We start from the raw sequence: 14,181 nt of genomic DNA, 5'->3' as shown, positions 1-14,181 counted from the left end.
TATATATTGTAACCAGCTTAAATAGGGCAACCCCTCCCCCCCCCCAACCTATTTTATCAGAGCTTGTGCACCTGTTTTCTCGCTTCCAACCCCTGAAATAGTCACAAATCCTGGTGCACCACCAGGAATTGGGACTATTTCCTCCCTAAACCAACTCCAATCTCAAGTGGGCATGAAGAGGTGTGAAGGGGACAAGGTCGGGTATAGAACATGGCAGCTGATCGATATATCAGGAGATATATCTGGGCGGCATGCTGTTATTCCCCTATGGATATACCCATTTTTGGTGGCTTAAAGGGGCTCTCACCAGATTTTACCCCATTAAACTACTGCCCCCCTCAGTTAGGGTATGAAATGTCACCTATTTAAAATAGTATCTATTTTTTTTGTAGGTAAACAAGCAAAATTTCACATAAAATTATTCTAGAAAAAAAAAAAAAATCTGTGTAAATTTACATGCAACCTGTGAGTCCAATGTCACTACTTGAGTCGAATGAAGCCCTGCATATACTTGCATTCCTCTGCCTCCTAGTTCCTTGATAAGTCTGTGTTGCAGAACTGCTGCTATGTGGAACATTGAGTTAGAGCTCTGTTACATCATTGGCCACCTCATGTCTTGTGACCAGGGTGACATCATCTAAGGTCCTGTTACATTTGCATAGTCTACCCCATGTATGCATCTGATCACATGAAATTGCAGCAGTCTTTATGGAGGTTGGATTGGCTCACAGTAGAAGCCCACAGAGGCATGCTGGAATTATGCAAGAATACTGCCATGTGATCATATATATTCATGGTGTACAATTTGCTAATGTTAGGAGGCTAAAGGACCTGTGTCACGCTGGTCTAATGACTTGATGAGAAGAAGCATGGGACATGGGGAGTTGTAGATGGTGGCGGCTGTTCGATCAGAACAAGCCTTCTCTGTTGCCAGGTAATATAAGTTGATTTATGGGGATGTGAGGGAAACAACTTTTTAGCTATAAGAAGGTTGTCAATATTGTTATAAGCAATAGGTTAGTCAATAGGGCTCTATAGGAACCTGCCACTAGCTGTATATGTGGTGAAAATGTGGTGTCGGGTTCCCTTTAAGATGGGAGCATCTGAATTGACTAGCCTCAGGCAAAATATGACACCTCTCCAGTCATTTTTCTCATGACTTTGTAGGAGATTTTTTTTTTATTTTTTATAAATAGGTAAATAGGTGATACTTCACATCTCATATCCTACCTTAGGGGGCTTGTGGTTTAATGGGGTAAGAGACACCCGGAGACCCTAGGGAGAAGGGAGATGTGGTTTATTACCCCATCTCCCTTCTCCGCTCCTCACATCATCGCGCTGAATGAGTGTGATGCACAATGGAGCAGAGCCAGAGCTGCCACCGGCTCTAAAGACCTGGCAGTCACGTGACTGCCAAGTTTAAAGGCTCTTTTAGATGCTCCAGTTACCGGGCACAACTTGCAAAAGAAAAAAGAATAAAGTAAAATAAAAAAAGTGAAAAAGCGCTCTTTTATGACCTCATGGGGGACATATAAAGTAAAAACACACACACTAACAAATATTCATCCAAAATACATTCAATAAGATAAAAATCCCCTGCTACACTACATAAAAACATTGCTATAGTTGCTATTGCTATACATTATATATCAAAACTACCGAAAAAAATAAGGAATTCATTGATAATGAGGAGTTCGTTTGAAAATTAAATATGTACTATAAATTACAAAAAAGCGCCTTTTTTCCACTATTAACTCAAAATAAAAATGAAAAAAAAAAAGTTTACACTTTTATTACGTTTTAACTAGCTGTATGTATCCTGAAAAACACACTGCAAAAAAAATGCAAGGTTGCTCGCAAAAAAAAAAAAGTTATGGCCCTTAAACCAGCTCTTATGAAAATCTCTAAAAATGCCCGGTCACTAGAGCCTTTCAGGCAGCCTCACTAAGTGGTTAATTTATTAAATTGGACTTTGGCTTGAAGTCATTTTGGTACAAGTCCTCTAGCAAACTTCAGACAAATCCTCTAGTGAGAAAAAAAACAGATGAGAGGCAAATTCTCGGTGGAAATTGAGGAGAAGGTTTCCATGGTCCTTCAAAATGTTCTATGTTAACTAGGAATAATTTTTATGTTTTTTATGTATCTGCAGTGAATCCTCCCAACTTCTGTACTTGCTGGAGAATACTCTGATAGACGCCAGATTCATCCTGCAGATCATGTGCGAATTGAATGTCCTTCCTCTGGCTTTGCAGATTACCAGCATTGCTGGAAACGTCATGGTGAGATTTGCCTTGTCTTATTCTCTTGATAAGTTAATGATTGTTGTAGTAGAGTTTGCTGTGTCTGATACACTAATGATCGCAGTGAGTTTATGAGAATTCAGATTTGGGTGGTTTCAAAACTGAGGGTGTTCTTCATATTCTGTTTTCTAGCAGAAAGTTTTTGGCACAAATGATAGAGATCAGGTTTTAATTTTTAATTGACTGTAACTCCTACATGTCATACAATCTCCCCAGCCATCCAATATCCCTTTCCAAGTTGTGCCTCCACAAGATAGTTTGAAGTCTGTCTAGTCTTTCATTCTGAGATCTTCTTCTTTTTTTTTTCCTTTCCCCTTTCCATCCAGTGAGTGCATCAAATTCAGCTTGAAATTTCTAATGACTAGAAATGATCTAGTTTCATAGCATGTCGCTCTTACTGAATCAAGCGACTGTAACAAACTGACTCCGTTGACAGAGATGATGTGTCTTGTCAGTGTATTCATCTCTCCAAAATCATGTTGAGCTGGTTTAAAAGGAAAGTGTCATTTTGTGTGCCATTTCATTCCAAAAACTTGTTCTCTGTAACAAGTAAATGTCTTTCTATATTCTCCAGGCAGAATGTTTGACTATGGCATTTTCTTTGTGAAGCAATCACCTTCTATGGTAGAATTTCTTCATAGGGTACCCGTTGTTTCTTATTTTTCTTTAAGGGATATTGTGTGACAATCGGCGTGCTATTTCATGCTTGTTCTTATATCCCTCCTCCCCACACAAACTAATTTTTTTTGGTGAAAAAAAAAAAACCTGTGGCCAATTTGGGCAAAAAGTTAACACAGACACGTTTTGGAGATTTATTCAAATTTGTGTTCAAGTTATACAGCGCAAACAAAGAATAAGACAGTTTTAGATTTACCAGATTAGTAAGTGGTGATGCCTTGGCGTATCTTCACCTTTTGTTTAGATTATCTTTTTTTTTTTTTTGTTTCAGATATGAGAATTGAAGCAGGTGATAATGGTTTATAACTTTGTAGAAGACTTAATTTAACTAAATTTTTGTATATTTATTCCACAGTCTAGGACACTGATGGGTGGACGTTCTGAACGAAATGAATACCTTCTTCTTCATGCTTTTTCTGAAAATGACTTTTTAGTGCCTGACAAGCCAGTTTTTAAGAAAACCCAGCAGGTTTTGGTCAGTATCTTGTTGATACATTACTGATGCCTTTAGGTTTGGTTATGTGTAAGAATATATGTATGTATACATATACACACGGACGTATGAAAACAGCCGTATCTGTACCGTACCGTTTTTTTACGTATTACATACGGCCACATTCATTTCAATGGACAATACGTCTGACCATTTATATTGCCGTTGTTAACTCTGTACCGTACCGTATACTAGCCGTATAAAAATATAGAGCATGTCCTATTTTCTCCCATATTTCAGTTCCGTATGCCCTAGAAGTCTATGGGGACGTATAAAATACGGGTTACATACGTGCTGCATACGGATGAAAAACGTCAAGTATATACGGCCCGTAAATACGGGACTGGAGAAATCATACGGTCGTGTGGATGTAGCCTCACACACCCTAACTGCATCATAAAGAACTTCATTCAGTTTGTCAAATGCTATCAGTGAAATTGATGCTTTGTTAGATAAATTAAAAAACTTTACCTAAAACCACACGGAAATTAATGCAGTTCTTTACATTGCAGACAGGATACCGTCTTAACTGTAGCATGTGAATGCACCATTAAGATATATTGATTTCCAAAAGGCCTTCCATGGATTCTTATATATGACCTCACTTAATGTTTGGGGTTATTAAAAAATGTATTTATTTAATGTGCTCCTATTACTAAGCAGAATGGAAGCTTTCAATACAAGTGTGTACTTGGCCTATGAAAAACACGTGTGAATTTGTAGCACCATAGGGTTACCCTCTTTTTATAAAATGTGGTTGTTTTTGTTTCTAATTGATCTAATGTTCATTTGACAGCATTTGACCTGTGTATTTAATATAGGTTGATGATGATGACGAGGTGGATGCAGATCAAAATAAAAACAAAAAAGGTCGCCGGAAGGCTGCTTATGCAGGGGGTCTAGTCCTGGACCCAAAAGTTGGTGAGTTTTTTTTCTTTACCAGTTTCACCATATATGTACTTAAAATGTTTGAAAGAAATAAAAAAATAGAGTAAACCTATTGATGTTGTTGGAGAGGATAGAGGCGACCAGGACAGACACACTTCCTGTATTTGAAGGTATTTGGAACCCATGGATCACTGCACAGGGTTCACCTACCCTTGAGGGAGCGCACTGACTTTGTCCCTTAAGGACATAGGTGGAATACACATGGCTCATCGATATGTATGTTTGTTACCACTCTCACCATTAGCGACCACCTATACTGATCTTACACTAACACGGTTCTCTGGTTAATCCAACCCTCCCCAACCCTTTGCCCTCCTCCCTCATTCACTTGTTCAGTTTGTTTACTACAGTAGCTGGTTATGCATCACTCTGAAATCACTTCTATGAGATCCCCCTGCGAGGGGCATATGTTATGCCATGACATACTGTAAGGCACTGTTATACTTTTAATTCAATTAAATCTTGTTGAAACTAAAATGTTTGAAAGAGGTAAAAATAATACCTTGGCCCATGAAAAACAGATCATGTGCTGGCCAGTTTTCATGCACCGACCAAAGTGCTGTGGATAGGGCTTTTTGCACCATAGAGCTATATTATGCAGGAGCCCCTTTTTTACCCACTAAACTGCAGCTCTGAACTGTGAGGATGCAGGGACTTGTACAATATCACTAGTGCTGTATCAGTTTTTCATGGACTGTCCAGGCTAAGTATATGGGCCTGAAAACTGCCTCCACCCTAATAAACACAAACCTTTAAAGCCAGCTTAAAAAACTTTGAATGCTGTATTACCCTCGCAACCAGGGAGAGATTTGTCACTCTAGCTTGGGCAGGCAAGACGAAACCTGACTATTGTTTTACCTGTTCCCGTATCTCTTATTATAATATACTTTCTTACTTATAACATATATTTTTCTTTGGATTATTCAATAGTCTTAAAAAAATTATGGGGGGTATAACAGAAAGGACCAAATTTAGTGAAATGCATCAGTGACCAAAATATGGCATTCACGTTTTTCATGTTTTAGATCCACTTTCTATATACTTTTCCATATATGGGGTGAGGTTTATGATGAAAGTGTTGTGTCTTGTGGATAAAAAAAGCCTGAGCTGGTTCACCCTACCTGTCTCACTGCTTTTCTGTTCCATGAGAGAGTTCCAGAACCTGTGGTGAAGGGTTCCCAAATATACGAACAGTAAACAAGTTCTGGAGCATATAGGTGTACAGATGCACCCTCTTGCTTAACCCCTTCCCTTGCAGAAAGGACGTTTATAAACCTTATGTCAGTGACCAACTTCAAACAGCAAATATCTCCAGAACCCTGAAACAGGAAAATCTCCCCTCTAATAAGATATGTGGATTGTGTATGGATGCTTCACAGAGCCAGAGATATCCACTCCAAAAAATTTAGATTTTTATGTAGTTCTCCATTTCCGATTGTAACTTTTAAGGGAAGCTGTCACCAGGGACCTTATTTTCACTATAGACCGGTTGCAGAAACCCATTACAGATGGATTGCAAAGATTTCTTTTCTTGGCATTTGCAGTACAATATAATTGTGTGCTTAACTTACCTTGCACCCTGACTTAATCCTGTGGTGAGTCCCTGGTTTGTTTTGGATGCATGTAAAAAAAAAAAAGTGACTTGTCTGCTGCAGGTAGTTCTTGGCACAAGACGTAAGGTTTTTTTTTTTTTTTGGCAAAGTGCTAATGGGAACTATTAGGTTTATTGGTGAAAATTTGGTGACAGGTTCCCTTTAACAATATATATAATTACTTAATATTTTTTTATTCCAGAAACCCATGAATACTTATGATGCTTGCAATTATACTATTGTATTATCTTGGTCTAAAGTGGCTTTATTTTGCCATAATGTGCATGCCCCATTTTTTTCTCGATAAATCTACTGTTACATAGACTGTTGTGGACGGGTAACTTTGAATGCTCTACTTTCAATTCTCATAATAATTTTGTAATATTTCTCTTTGTCATCAGGGTTTTATGACAAATTCATTTTGCTTCTGGATTTCAACAGCTTGTACCCCTCCATCATACAGGAGTATAACATCTGTTTTACCACGGTGCACCGCACAGCTGCTAATGCTCAGAGCGCTAGAGAGGTTGGTGATCCTTGGCACCACTGCCATTTATACAAGTGAATGTGTGTAAATGATCAGCAGAGGAGGGATATCTTGTGTGACGTACAACATAGGGACTGTCCTCATTCAGAGAAGTTGTATCTTGCCCTTCTGTATTATGATGTAATTGTGTTATATAGTACTTGTGTAATCTTCCCAAAATTGAGCAGCTGTTGTTTGCAGACCATAAAAGGTATTACTGGTTGCTGCAAATTAAATGCTTACCTTATGTATAGAGCACACGGTCTAACTAGCCCATGCTTACAATGACTGAGCCCTTTTTCTGCATAGCTGCAATGGGTTAATTGTACTGCTGCCCAGTTGATAACGAGCCATCTATTCCTTTTCTGAATAAAATTGCCGGAGCTGTGTTAGATTGTGATTTTTCTTTTTGGCTGCTTGGCGTCTTGCAAGATAATCAGCACATTGGAGCGGGGACAGCGGTTTAGGACAGATTATAGCTACAAGAGACTCACAAAATGTTGCTGCTTGCGACGCACTCCCGTGTTTGCAGAGAGCAGGAAGCAGAATGCAGGATTGCCTGGCTTAATGTTTTATTCTTCTGAATTATATTTGCAGGGGGAAGAGCAAGATGAGATTCCAGAGCTGCCTAATTCCGAACTGGAAATGGGAATCTTACCTCGGGAGATCCGGAAACTAGTGGAGAGAAGACGTCACGTCAAGCAATTGATGAAACAGCCCGACCTCAATCCTGACATGTACCTGCAGGTAATGATGAGAGGAAGGCCTAGGATAAGCACCCAACTGCTTATTTGAGGTCCTATTTCTTATGTATATATAATGTGCACAATTAAATTAGTGGTAAATGAGCAGCCATGTACTAACGTTACATTGTCAACAGGCTATTCCCCCCCCCCTTCAAAGTTGAAAGATCAATACAGATCTTTACTCAAACTTTATTTTTCTATGAATTTTCTACAACGGGGTCCCAACTTTGAAGATGTAGCTATAGTGTGTTATTATTTCTGGGAGCAGGTCAAGCACCTTCCTATTTAGCCTTGTATTTCTTTACTCAATATTTTTCTGTATTTTTGTGTTTCTTTCTAGTATGACATCAGACAGAAGGCTCTGAAGCTGACTGCCAACAGCATGTATGGTTGTTTGGGCTTTTCATACAGCAGATTCTATGCCAAGCCCCTCGCCGCTTTGGTCACTCATCAAGGGCGTGAGGTAAGGTTTTTTTTTATCTCTTTCTGTGTATATATTATACAATTAATTCTCGTCACGTAGGAAGTGAAAGCTTGCTGTGCTTTCCTTGTAGTTTTGATATGTACAAATTCTCCTTATATAATGTCAGTCCTGCAGATGTACTAACAGGACAATTATCACAATTAACTTGGAAAATAAAAACATTGTTTTAGGTAATTTTTCTAATTACTAAATTTATTGCAGACTAAAAAAGACATTAAAAAGGAATGAATCATTAGGTTTAAGCGCTGTAAATCAAAGAGAATTGCATTAGGGAAATTATATTAACAAGAATACACCATAATTAATTTCACCATCAAATGCTATATACTGTGATAAGGCAGACCGTGCCATAAGTTCATTCTGTCAATGGTGTTACATTTTATAGCTCTTTCGCTCCATAATCTGCACTTTTATCCTTTTATTTTTGTTTCCGAAGAGCCACATAGTTTTTTAGTTTTTCATTACTGTGTATATTGTGAAATACCATACCATACCCTTGTGTGTAGAGAAGCGTCTCGCAGACTGGAAGGGTCGCGTAGCAGATGTTTCACTAGGTGGCGATAGATACTTTGAGATCATTAAACAATTAAGAGATTTCATGCATCTGAACTTTTGTTTTCACTGCTAAGGAGTCTTGTAATAAAGTGTGAAAGGGCTCCAATTAGTTTTTGTTTTTCTGCCCCCATCGCTGAGTTAATTGGTCGACTCAATCAACATTTATTACAATATCATCAACTACTGTTGTGGGTTTTTTTTTTAAATTTTTTTATTTTTATTGGCAATTGCACCAACATCTTAAGTGACTTGCCCCAAATCTAATGTATAGGCATTGTGATTGCACATTTATGGCAGTGTTTTTTTTTTATTTTTTTATTTTAGGTTTTAAATTTTTTTTTTTCATATATATACTTGGCTAGCTCTGTTGTAAATATGGCGGACCTCCATGTACATGTTGTTAAATGTGTGATTTATTTATTTTTTATAAAACCCTCTGTAGTTTTATATTACAGCGTCATAGACCACCCTTATTAAATCGGCTCCACTTTGCTCCCCCCTCGGTTCCTTTGATGTGACCGTGACTGTTCGCGTTTTCGTTACTTCAGTAATCAATATGTCAGAGACTGTATGGTAATGCAGCTGTGCCCACCGCACACATATATACTGTATGTCCTTACATCTGATACATAATTATTGTTTCATAATTTGCCAGCAGATTTCTGGCTTGTTCAGTAATGGATGAAGCTATCCTATTCCCCCTTTTATATTCTGGTGCCAGTCTTGGTTCTTGCAGCTGTCTTCCATATTTTCTTTCTGTAGTTGTCATTTGTGTCTATATCCTCGCTGCTTTTTTTAATCTTTGGGGGGGAAAAAACATCTTTGTTGGCAGAAACCAGCAGAGATATTTAGCTTAAGATTTCAACAAAACTAAACGTTTCATGGTTTTGTACCTTTTTTTTTTTTTTTCATATGTATTTAAAATATACGAGTATGAACAAGTTGCAGGAACAGACATTCTAATTGGAGATAACATTTATATAACATGAGGTTGAGGTCATTATATCTAGAAGAAAGCTCTGATCATCTGCACTAAAAACCCACGTATAAGATGTAAATGGTCCTATCAGGACTGACCTGATCTTTTTGCCCAGAAGACAGCTGTGCAGATATCTTGACAGGGCACCTTTACCTGCACCCCAGATAGAGGTTTCCTAAAGAAATCTGTAGAAAATCCCTAACACAATCGTTGTACATAGTGGATAGAAGCTTCTGAAATTGGTTGAGATCCTTAATAAAATGCTTCAGTAATGTTCAAACTCATACAAATGGCAAAAAATTAGCAGGCAAACAATGTTTAAGTTAGGGTGCTTTCAGACTGGATCCTGGGTGAGCACAGGGCTGGGAGGGGGAGGGGTGAGTGCTCTTCACCCCTCCTCCCTCCATAGGCAGACAAGTGAACACCTTCTTTAGTCACGGTGTGGTAATGCACCGTGTGCTCACAGCGCTATGACTGGGAGCCATGATCTTATTGCAAAAGCCCTCTGAATAGCCATGTGAATTAGCCCTTATACTCACACACACAAACATATACTATTGGGGGCCTAAACTGGCTTCAGTGGACTATTTAAAGAAAATCTACAACCAGGATTGTAAAACAAGCACTCTTAATTCTAGTGTTTCCCGTCTTGACAGGATCCGCTCTTCTTTTAGCTTCTTACGCCCTTGTTTTTACGTATACTCTTATATTCTTGTTGTTACAAACATAAGACTTTAAAAATGATACAAATGAGCCTGGTGGGCTCCAGCTTCTATTAACAGGTATAGACCCCCTAAGGCTCATTTGCATAATTTTTAAAGCCTTATGTTTGTAACAACAAGAGTATAAGAAGCTACAATAAGAGTAGATCCTGCCAGCTGGGGCATACACCTGCACATCAGTGTGCTTGCCCTGGTGATGGATTTCCTTTGTCGCTAAAAGAAACTATGCAATAAAAAAAAAAAATTAATGGTGCTCACCCTTAAACAATATAGGGACAGAGAGATGGCTGCTAGATTGGTAACATTAGAGAACAGTATTTTTCGGACTATAAGGCACACCGGAGTATAAGGCGCACCATCAATAAATGCCTGCTAAAACGACTAGGATCATATATAATGCGCACCGGATTATAAGGCGCACCTGATTATAAGGATGAATGACCAGCAGGTGGCAGAGCTGTGCACAGTTCAAGGCAGCTATTGTCTGTAAGCATGGTTCATATATAAGGCGCCCTGGAGTATAAGGCGCACCTTTGTTTTCTGAGAGAATCAAAGGATTTTTCGTGCGCCTCATAGTCCATAAAATACGGTAAGAATAGAAAAATTTAATGTACCGTAAAAGATCTTCTACAGCAATTTTTAAGAGATGTTGGCTTCATTCAATTTAGATAAATTGCACCAGATTGAATTAAGCCACCAACTCTTGGGATTGTGCCTCAGCCGATCTTCTACTATGCAGGAATGAAACTATGAATGCTTCGTTTCTAGTATGTAAAGTGAATAATGGAGGACACTTAGGAGCGCGGAACAAGGACCAACCTGCAGTCTTATTCACATAGAATTGCAACTGTGATTGTTATTTTTCTTGTACATCAGTGAACAATTACAGAAAAATAAAATGTAGTTCTACAAGCATCATGTTTTGTAAGGGGTTTGCTTAAATTTTTGGCACACTTATTACATGTGTGTATGAATGTGTGTTTGAATGTGTACATATAGATATAAATATATATGTGAGTGTGTGGTTGTATATATTTCATATTTTTTCATATAATGGCTCAATATGGATTTAGTAATGTGCTATTGGTCAGTGACATATTTCCCCCTCTTCTCTCGCAGCAGCTGGTCTAGATAACAAGGCAGAACCTTTTGGCTAAGCCCAGCAACCTTTCTCTGTTACACTGGGCATGCCAAGCATGTATGATAGATTATCACAAAGTTGTTGCTATTGGTTGAAATTTGTTTCGCCCCTGCCCTTTCTACTTCTGACACAACTGAAACCTACACCGTCTTCACAACTGTTGCATCTTTCCATTTTTCTTTTTAATTTTTATTTATAGCACTCTCATTGTTCCCAGAATTTCTGTGCAGATCTCTTGGCTTCCTTTTAGAAGCTGCTGACGTAGTAATAAATGAAAGAATTGGCACTAGATGGTGTTCCGGTTTCCAGGTGTCCTGTACTCAAGTTTTTTTACTCTTCTGGTTTGGTCACAGAACACATTGCAGACAAATGAACAGAAAATCTTAATAGTTAAAGGAATCTTATCATCAGGAATTGACCTATTAAAGTGGATCTGATAGTAGTTTCCTACTAACAGTCTAGGCCCTAAACTAACTTTCTCTAATCCTATACAACTTCCTAATATGATCGGAACTTAATCTTACTAATATGCAAATTATTTGCAGAGCCTATTGGGGCGTGGAGTAGCCTCTTTGGGCAATGGGAGTGAAGGCTGCTCCATGCCCCAGTAGACTCTGCTGTAAATAAGCATACTAGTCAGGTAAACTGTAGATTAGGTTAGAAAGTATTCTAGGATTAGGGAAAGCTAGTTTAGGACTTCGAATGTTAGTAGGAACCTACCTTCAGATCTGCCTTTCTAGGTCAATTCCTATTGGTAGGTTTCCTTTAAGCATGTAGCATACCAACATATTTAAGTTGATAGTATACATGGTTGTATGCAGCTGGTCCCCGGTTACAAAAAATGGTTGGGGACCCCTTCTTTGACTTTTTTTTTACAGACCATTGGGAGGAAAATCTTCCATCAAAATCAAGAGTGAGTAAACCAGGGGCACTTACTAATAGATCCAGACACTGTGACTGTGGTAAACTTATTGTTATCCATTGCCTCCTTCCTTCTAAAATAAACTTATGGTAATGAGTCTCGGGGTCTCTGGGGGTGTTTCCAGAGCCACTCCATTTCGAGCGTCGCAGGCTGTTAAAATATGCAGAACGTGTCTCCTTCCCCGCCCAGGCCTGTGTAATCTAGCAGCAGGAAGTGCAGGGGAGACCTGCTCTGCTCAGTGTAACAACCAGTGAAAAGACGGCACCGTAAATAGTGCCGGGATCTATGCGTTTCTATGTAAGTGTCCGTGACTTATTTTGATAGTAGATGGTAAGTCTGTACCCCGCACTTTACCAACAACCCCTTGCATGCCCTTAAATTATAATTCTCTCCCTTTATTAAACCTCCTTTCCTGAAGCCCACCTCTTAAAATGACTCTTTGCTCCAAAAAAATCCAATACTTGCAATTCTCTGTTCCCTTGCAGCAGTCCTTGCCTTTTCTCTAAAACGACTTGATTTAATGTGATTCACATCTGCCTGCTTCACAGCTGTCGCTGTAGCTGTGGCAGAGAAGAGAACTGCTGCAGGAGAGAGTGGAATGGTAAGTATTTTTTTTTCTCTGAACAGCATAAAGGAAAGGGTAGCTCTGTCATAGAGGACATACCGTATAAGCCGACCCGAGTATAAGCCGATGTACCTAGTTTTACCACCCAAAACTGGAAAAACCTATTGACTCGAGTATAAGCCGATGGTGGGAAATGCCTTGGTCACAGCCCCCTTCAGTATGTAGCCGGCCAGCCCCCTTCAGTATGTAGCCGGCCAGCCCCCTTCAGTATGTAGCCGGCCAGCCCCTTTCTGTATGTAGCCGGCCAGCCCCTTTCTGTATGTAGCCGGCGCGACCAACCCCCCACACCCCACACCCCCCCGGCGCACTCTGTGACGTCAATAGCGGATGACATCACAGTTGAGTGCCGGGCCGTGCGCATGGAGGTGCTGGGCCGTGCGCATGGAGCTGCCGCGGTCCTGAGCCGGCATGAAGATGAGCTGTCTGGGCCGTCGGAATGGTGAGTAGTAAGTTTATTATTTTGTATACCCGAGTATAAGCCGAGTGTTGAATTTTTAGCACAAAAGTTGTGCTAAAAAACACGGCTTTTTTGCTCCTCTACACTTTAGCACCTCTGACCTTTTTTTCTTTCCAACTTTGTGGACTTGGTATATAGGGGAAAGGATCCCTCATCTGTGCACACAATGGATAAACAGCGTCACGGACTAGACTCAAAGCCAGAAATGTTCCCCCACTGCACATGTCACATCGCATGTGGCTATGCCCTGGAGGTGTGCCATGTCCTGTCTGATATATAATTGTGCACATTCCCACCAACTCCCGCCTACTTGGGGTATAAGGAATAAAGCGCCTTAAAATCAGAATCTAGGGTGCACTAGCCATGAGGCGAGTTAAACCTCTGTCCTCAGGCAGCACCACCTGCAGCAAGGTAGGAGGCAGCATCAGGGCAGGGGTTGGGGTGCAGTCACTTGCTATAAAGCAGGGCCTGACATATAAAAATAGTGTATCTTTAGACCCAATATCAACACGGACGTAAGACACTGCATGGAGAGCCCACACTGATATATGTCTACTCCTGGGGGCCATTCTATAGAGTTTAGGTTCACCCCTGAAAATGAATTGCTAGCAACTTTAAATGAAATAAACTTTTGTAGTCAGATTCGCATAATGCAGACTACTGTGTTATTTATTGGTTGGTACGTTCTGTCTTTGTATCTATTTATCTATTAAATTTATATAGTTAATTCCTCTTCAGGTCTAGAAATCATGTCTTGAGCGCACTTTCTAATAAGCTGCTGCAGTGTTATTATAGTGTGGTATTGCAATGAAATGAAATAGTGTCATTTGAAACAATAGCAAATATTTCAATGGTAGCTTGTCGCTGTGTCATGTGACCACCATCAAAGCAATAGCAGCATGCCAGACATTCAGGCTTCTGCTCTTCATTATGCACCAGTTGTTGGATGATGAAGGTCATTTCTGCTTTGTCCCCCCCCCTCCTCCCCCCCTTCCTGGAATAGAATGTGTAGA

At 39.6% G+C, this 14,181-nt stretch overlaps 1 protein-coding gene across 1 annotated transcript in view; it reads left to right on the top strand.

Annotated features, from left to right (window-relative positions):
* POLA1 (DNA polymerase alpha 1, catalytic subunit) overlaps window positions 1-14,181 on the top strand; it is a 158,330-nt gene that overhangs the window by 20,554 nt on the left and 123,595 nt on the right. Inside the window, exons 20-25 of the mRNA XM_072137924.1 lie at window positions 2,150-2,279; window positions 3,334-3,453; window positions 4,293-4,392; window positions 6,413-6,537; window positions 7,135-7,284; window positions 7,624-7,746. Of these exons, the coding sequence (XP_071994025.1) occupies window positions 2,150-2,279; window positions 3,334-3,453; window positions 4,293-4,392; window positions 6,413-6,537; window positions 7,135-7,284; window positions 7,624-7,746 (748 nt within the window). The remainder of the gene's footprint in view (window positions 1-2,149; window positions 2,280-3,333; window positions 3,454-4,292; window positions 4,393-6,412; window positions 6,538-7,134; window positions 7,285-7,623; window positions 7,747-14,181) is intronic.

The sequence above is a fragment of the Engystomops pustulosus genome, chromosome 2 (assembly GCF_040894005.1).
Source record: "Engystomops pustulosus chromosome 2, aEngPut4.maternal, whole genome shotgun sequence".
Taxonomy (NCBI): domain Eukaryota; kingdom Metazoa; phylum Chordata; class Amphibia; order Anura; family Leptodactylidae; genus Engystomops; species Engystomops pustulosus.
This window is presented reverse-complemented; position numbering and strand designations above follow the sequence as displayed.